The 7,076-nt window shown below is 39.9% G+C and overlaps 1 protein-coding gene across 2 annotated transcripts; it reads right to left on the reverse strand.

The window, feature by feature from the left end:
• Nucleotides 1–2,075: 2,075 nt before the first annotated feature.
• On the reverse strand, nt 2,076–3,562 carry LOC103251114 (ATP synthase subunit beta, mitochondrial-like). Of its 2 annotated transcripts, XM_021708397.1 has the most exons (2): nt 2,774–3,562; nt 2,095–2,560 (listed from the first exon to the last, which is right to left on the reverse strand). In XM_021708397.1, the coding sequence occupies exons 1-2, from the start codon at nt 3,509–3,511 to the stop codon at nt 2,258–2,260; spliced, it is 1,041 nt and encodes a 346-aa protein (XP_021564072.1). In that variant the 5' UTR covers nt 3,512–3,562; the 3' UTR covers nt 2,095–2,257. The 2 variants fall into 2 exon arrangements, with proteins under 2 accessions (XP_021564071.1, XP_021564072.1); XM_021708396.1 differs by having other exon boundaries at nt 2,076–3,562.
• Nucleotides 3,563–7,076: the final 3,514 nt, after the last annotated feature.

The raw sequence follows: 7,076 nt of genomic DNA on the forward strand, positions 1-7,076 counted from the left end.
TAGAAGGTTGATTTTCAGAACTTTTAGGAATCTCCACACTGTTGTCCACAAAGGCTGTACTAGTTTACACTACTATCAACAGTGTAGAAGTGTTCCTTTTTCATCACATCCTCTCCAGTATCTGTTATTTTTTGAGTTGATGATGGCCATTCTGATGGAGTTAGGTGTTATCTCAGTGCAGCTTTAATTTGCATTTATTTGATGACTTGTGAGAATGAACATTTTTTCCTGTATCTGTTGGCTGTTCATATATACTTCTTTTGAGAAGTATCTATTCATATCTTTTGCCCACTTTATAATGCGGCTGTTTGTTTTTTTCTTTTCAGCATGTTTAAGTTCCTTGTAGATCCTAGATGTTAGGCCTTTGCCACACATAGAGTTGGCAAATATTTTTTCCCAGTTTGTGGACTGTCTCCTTGCTCTCTTGATAGTTTCTTTGGCTTTTCAGAAGCTTGTCAGTTTGATGAGGTCCCACTTATCTATATTATCTCTTATAGCATGGGCACTTGGGGTTTTGATTAGGAATCGGTTGCTAGTTCCAATTTCCATAAGAATGTCTCCTGCATTTTCTAAGGTTCTTATAGTTTGAGGTTTAGGTCTCTGATCCATTTAGAGTTAATTTTTGTGTATGGGAATAGGTAGGGGTCTTGTTTCAGTCTTCTGTATGTGGTCAGTCAGTTTTCCCAGAATCATTTATTGAATAGGTTTTCCTCTCACCAGTGCTTGGTGGTGGAGGCTTTGTCAAAGATGAGTTGGTTGAGAAATTGAAGTTTTGCTTCTGGAATCTCAATTCTATTACATTGGTCTACATGCTTTTTCTTGTACCAATACAGGCTGATTTGATAATTGTAGCTTTATAATAAATTTTAAAGTCTGGGAGTGTAATACCTCCTGCTTTTTTTTTTTTTTCGGAGGATTGTTTTGACTATTGGTCATTTATATCTCCATATGAATTCCTGTATTGTTGTTTCTATGTCTGAGAAGAATGCTGCTGGTAATTTGATGGGTATTGTGTTAAATATGTAGATTGCCTTAGGTAGGATGGACATCTTAACAATGTTGATTCTTCCAATCCACGAACATGGAATATTTTTCCACTTGTCTGCGTCATCTTTGATTTCTTTGAGCACTGTTTTGTAGTTTCCATTGTAAAGATCTTTCATGTTTCTGCTTAGAAGATGCCAAGATATTTCATTTTTTTGTGTGGTTATTGTGAATGGAATTGTGTTTTTTATTTGAATTTCTGTTTATTATTGGTGTATAGAAATGTGATTGTCTTTTGCACATTTATTTTATACCCTGAGACCTTGCCAAAGTCCTTTCTCAGTGCATGGAGGTTTTTGACAGATTCTCTTGGATTTTCAAGATATAGCATCATGCCATCTGCAAAGAAGGATAACTTGATTTCCTCTATTTCTATTTGGATACACTTGATTGCCTTCTCTCTCTGATTGCTTTAGCTAAGACTTCCAAAACTATGTTGAACAAGAGGGGTGAGAGTGGGCATCCTTGTCTTGTTTCAGTTTTCAGGGGAGATGATTCCAATTTCTGTCTGTTTAGCAGTATGCTGACTGTGGGTTTCTCATAGATGGCTTTTACTATTTTGAGGCAGTTTTTATCTATGGCTAGATGTTTGAGTGTTTTTATCAAGAAGGAGTGTTGGATTTTATCAAAGCTTTTTCTGTATCTAATGATATAATTTTGTGGCTTTTGTTTTTACATCTGTTGATGTATTTTGCTATGTTTATGGTCTTATGAATGTTGAACCAGCCTTTCATCCTGGGGATGAAGTCTACTTGGTCATGGTGGATGATTTTTGGGATGTGTTGTTGAATTCAGCTTGCAGGATCTTGTTGAGAATTTTAGCATCTATATTCATCAAGGATATTGGCCTGTAGTGCTCTTTCTTTGTTGGATCTTTACCTGATTTTGGTATCAATGTGATGTTAGCTTCATAAAATGATTTGGGGGAGTTCCATCTTTCTTTATCACCTGGAATACTTTCAGTAGGATTGGTATCAACTCATTCTTGTATGTTTTATAGAATTCTACTGGAAAGCCATCTGGTCCGGGGCTTTTATTTTTATTTTTTGAAGGCTTTACATTTTATTGGAAACCTTAAATACTCTTTCAATAGAACATGCCTCCTTTAATCAAGGCTTTGAACAGCCAACAGAAAACTGAAGCTTTTTGAATTTGGGGCAAGGAGGGGCATTACAAGATGATGAGTGCTTGCTTAGTTTTGCCAAAGAACCCCTCACGATGCATGCTCTTCCGCCAGCTTATCAGTTTTTGCCACAGCTTCTTCAATGGGTCCCACCATATAGAAGGCCTGTTCTGGGAGATGGTCATATTCACCTGCCAAGATCTGCTGGAATCCTTTGATAGACTCCTTCAGGGGTACCAGCTTCCCCATATGACCTGTGAAAACCTCAGCAATGTGGAATGGCTGAGATAAGAAACGCTGTATTTTCCGTGCACGAGACACAGTCAGCTTGTCTTCCTCAGACAGTTCATCCATACCTAGGACGGCAATGATGTCCTGGAGGGATTTGTAGTCCTGCAGGATCTTTTGCACCCCACGGGCACCGTCATAATGCTCAGCGCCCACAATGTTGGGATCCATGATGCAGGAGGTGGAGTCCAAAGGATCCACAGCAGGATAGATGCCCAGCTCAGCAATAGCATGAGACAGTACAGTGGTTGCATCCAAGTGGGCAAAGGTCGTGTCAGGAGTGGGATCAGTCAAGTCATCAGAAGGCACATAGATAGCCTGCACAGAGGTGATAGAGCCCTTCTTGGTGGTGGTGATTCTTTCCTGCATAGTACCCATGTCAGTGGCCAGGGTAGGCTGATAGCCCACAGCAGAGGGGAGTCTGCCCAGTAAGGCAGACACTTCTGAGCCAGCCTGAGTGAAGTGGAAGATATTATCAATAAACAACAGTACATCTTGACCTCCTTGGTCTCTGAAGTATTCAGCCACAGTCAGTCCAGTCAGAGCTACTTGGGCATGAGCACCAGGTGGCTCATTCATTTGACCGTACACCAGTGCTGCCTTGGAAGTAGCATCTTTTAAGTTGATAACACCAGACTCAATCATTTCATGGTATAAGTCATTGCCCTCGTGAGTCCTCTCACCAACACCAGCAAACACAGAGTAACCACCATGAGCTTTGGCGACATTGTTGATTAACTCCATGATCAGCACAGTCTTGCCAACTCTAACACCACCAAAGAGCCCGATTTTGCCACCTTTGGCATAAGGAGCTAGCAGATCCACCACCTTGATTCCAGTCACCAGAATTTCCTGCTCCACACTAATTTCCACGAACTCAGGAGCCTCAGCATGAATGGGAGCAAATTGTTTAGTTTTGATGGGATCTCTCTCATCAATAGGCTCTCCAATGACATTCATGATTCTGCCCAATGTCTCAGGACCAACAGGAATTTTTATTGGTGCCCCAGAATCCAGGACTTTCTGGCCTCTAACCAAGCCTTCTGTACCATCCATAGCAATTGTCCTTACTGTGCTCTCACCCAAATGCTGGGCTACCTCCAAAACCAGTCTATGAGGGGCGTGCGATCAGCCCGAGGTTATCTAGAGTCACCAAAACTGCCTGCGCCCACCCCCCGGCCGGGGCCAGGGAGGGAAGCCGACCATGTTGGTTGTGATCTGATAAATGCACACATCCCCCCTGCGAAGGGGGTCAGCGCCCGTCGGCATGTATTAGCTCTAGAACTACCACAGTTATCCAGGTAGGAGAGGAGCAAGATTGCAACTCCTGCTGTCTTTTGTGTTCCGTTTGCCTGAAATTTTTCTTCCTGTCGCCTTAGTTTGAGTCTGTTTATGGCCTATCTGGTGAGATAAGTCTCTGGAGACAGTATATTGTTGCTTCATGATATTTTTATTCATTTTGTTATTCTATGTCTTTTCAGTAGTGCCTTTAGGCCATTCACATTCAGGCTAATTATTGAAATGTGATAGTTTATACCTGTCATGAGGTTCTTATAGAGTTGTTTGTTGTTTTTATTTTGATTTTGGGGTTGATTCATATGTGTTTTCAATCTTTTTCCTTCACTCTTATGAATAACATTATCATTATTTTTTCCAGTCTGTGTTTAATGCTTTCTTAAGTGTTTCTTGTAGAGCTACTCTCGTGGCACCATAAGTTCTTAGGGATTGGATGTCTGGGGAAGGTTTTAATTCTCCCTCAGTGCTGAAGTTTAGCTTAGGTGGATAAGTTATTCTTGGTTGAAATTGTTCATCTTTGAGAATTTGAAGATGGAGCTCCAAACTCTCCTAGCCTGAAGTGTGTCTGTAGATAAATCTGCTGCTATTCTAATTGCTCTTCCCAGGAAGGTAGTCTGACATTTTTCTCTTGCTGCCTTTAGGATTTTTTCTTTCATATTTACTTTGCTTGGGTGAATTATTATGTGTCTGCTAGGTGGTCTTCTCATTTGTTGTCTTGCACTGGTTCTCTGAATCTCTTGTGTTTGAATTTTCACATCACTGATGAGATGAGGGAAGTTTTCTTGAATAATTTCATGAAATGTTTGTTCCAGGGTGGTCTCTGTCTCTCTCTCTGCCTCAGAAAGGCCAGTAAGTCTTATATTCGGTCTCTTGAAGTTATTGCTCATCTCTTAAAGGTTTTGTTCTGTCTTCTTAAGCTTCTTTTCTATGTTTTTGACAGTTTGGATTAGTTCTATATTTTGGTCCTCACGCGCTGAAATTCTTTCTTCTGCTTGGCTAATTCTGCTTTCCATGCTTATCAGTTTACTATCTATTTCATTCACGGTATTCTTTACTGCTGTTATCTCAGTTATCAACTCCTTCATATTTTCCTCTTGTCTTTCCTCAATTCTATTTATTATCTCTATTAATGTCTTGATATCATCTTGATATCTGGGTTTGTTGTTTGAGGCCAGTTATTCTGGAGGCGCATCATTGTTTGTATTCTGAAGTCTGTTTTCTTAGTGTTTCACCTCCCAGGGGTCTGTGTGAGATCCATCTTCTTCTGTTGGTTTTTCTTCATTTGTATAGATTTTCCTCCCCCCACCTTCCCCCCCCTTCTTTAATTCTGTTGTTCAGAGATGGTGAGGTTGCTTTTACTTCTGTTTACTCAATCTAGTATTCTACCTTATGTGATTCCTCTGGCTTTGTTCAAATCTGAAGCTAGACTGTGGGTTTGGGGCTGTACTTTTTGCAGTTTTGAGATTTAATTGAGGGGAGAGCTGTGATTCAAAATCTATTTGCAGATCCAAGTATCCACTGACAGGTGTATGGATAGTCTGGAACCCACTTCCCACTGCCTTACAATCTGTCCATGCATTGAGGGTATAGGTTTGTTCCCTGAAAGCAAAATAAGATAAGAAAAAGGAAAATAATAGAAAAAGGAAGGAGCGGGGCAAGAGGAAGGTGGAGCAAGAGAAGAATAAGAGGGAAAACAGCAAAACTGAAAAGAGACACAAAGACAGAAAAGAAACACAAAGACAGAAAAGAGTAAAAAAAAAAAAAAGAAACTAAAGCATACAGACAATCATACAAACACACAAACAAACAAACAAACAAAGGCCTCCCTATTGATGTACTCTTTCCACACACAAACAGGAAATCTAAAGAAAAAAATTAGTAAAATAGCAGAAACAAAACAAGTACTATAACATTATCAAAATCAGAAAGAGATAGTGAAAAAAACTAAACAAAAAACTAATAAAAATGAACAAAACAAACAGACAAATAATAAAAATAAAAGCAAGGAACCAAACTTGCTCTGAGGTGGTTCTTCTTGACATTGTAAGTCCAACATCCTTTCAACTATGATCTGTAGCTCTTAGTGCAGGCTGATAGGGCTACTCACAGTTTGGGTCAGATGCCCCAGGCCTACTGTGGAAGGAGGGTGGCACAGATCTGTATTCACCTGTCTTGCTGCCTGTCAAGTCTGCCACTCAGATCTGATCTGTGTCTGATCCAGCATGGGGGAGTGGCTTCTGTCTCTCTCAGTTTGATGAGATTACCTTAGGTCCCAAGTTGGAGTCTGGGCAGAGCTGGGCAGAGCTGGGCAGGGCAATGCAGGTCTTTGCCTGGTCCTGGGACAGATAAAATGTCTGTGGTTGGTGTTTCTTCACTGGGCGTGGGGCTCCTTTCTGACTCTTCCTGATCATCTCCCTCCACTGTTTGAATCCAAGCCTCCAGCTGATTTGCTACAAAAGGTGATGTTATGGGCCAGGTGACAGGTGATGAGAATTAGCTCCATTTGGCAGGCTTTTCTCAGGAGAGTCCTGTGAACAGTAGACAATCTTGCATGCCTGTGACTTGAATCTCAGAGTGGTGGGGGCTTGTGGTCACCTTCAGAGGGGGCCTTGGGTGCATGAATCTGAGTCTCCCCTCTGGTGAACGTTCCCTAACCCACCAGCACATGCCTACTCATGCAGAGAGTCTTTATGGACACTTGTTTTACTGAGACTCTCACAGTCTGACCTGTATGGTTGCCATCTTGTCTGCACGCCAGTGACACTTTTTAAATAGGTATATCACTCAGTTATCATAATTGACTTTGGTGGATAGAAATATATCTTCTAGAAAAATATATTGTGGAATTATAATATAGTTTCTCAAATACTAAATAGAAAATTTCAATAAATTCTACATTTCCTTAAAGTAATATGTATTGTTAACATAGGTTAATTTTCTCTAGTTTTTATCATTGAGAGTGATAGAATTTGTCATTTACAAATACTTCTCATGTCAGTAATATGTAGGAGAGTACACTTGGTACAGTAGAAAATATAGCTTTTGGTCTGAAAGTTTCTTAAATATTTTCCTAAAATTTAAAAATGCAAAAAGGCATTTATAAAAAGTACCTACCATCCTGCACATTTATGGGTTTATATATATTAATTATCTGCATATAAGAACATTTATGTTTGTGTTTGTGTGTATGTGTGTGTGTGTATGTACAGTGTCTTTGTAGTATAGTATCTTTAAGCAATGGAGGAAAGAAGAAAGAAAAAAATGCATGACTAAATTCATTTGATGAGATAAAAAAGTTTCAAATGAAAGCTGTCTTAATTACAGA

This window comes from Carlito syrichta, unplaced genomic scaffold, assembly GCF_000164805.1.
Source record: "Carlito syrichta isolate Samal-C Ts95f unplaced genomic scaffold, Tarsius_syrichta-2.0.1 Scaffold136158, whole genome shotgun sequence".
In the NCBI taxonomy this organism is placed as follows: domain Eukaryota; kingdom Metazoa; phylum Chordata; class Mammalia; order Primates; family Tarsiidae; genus Carlito; species Carlito syrichta.

Excerpts from the sequence above, each read along its gene's own strand:
- LOC103251114 (XM_021708396.1), bottom strand. The coding sequence starts at position 3,511 with ATGGATGGTACAGAAGGCTTGGTTAGAGGCCAGAAAGTCCTGGATTCT.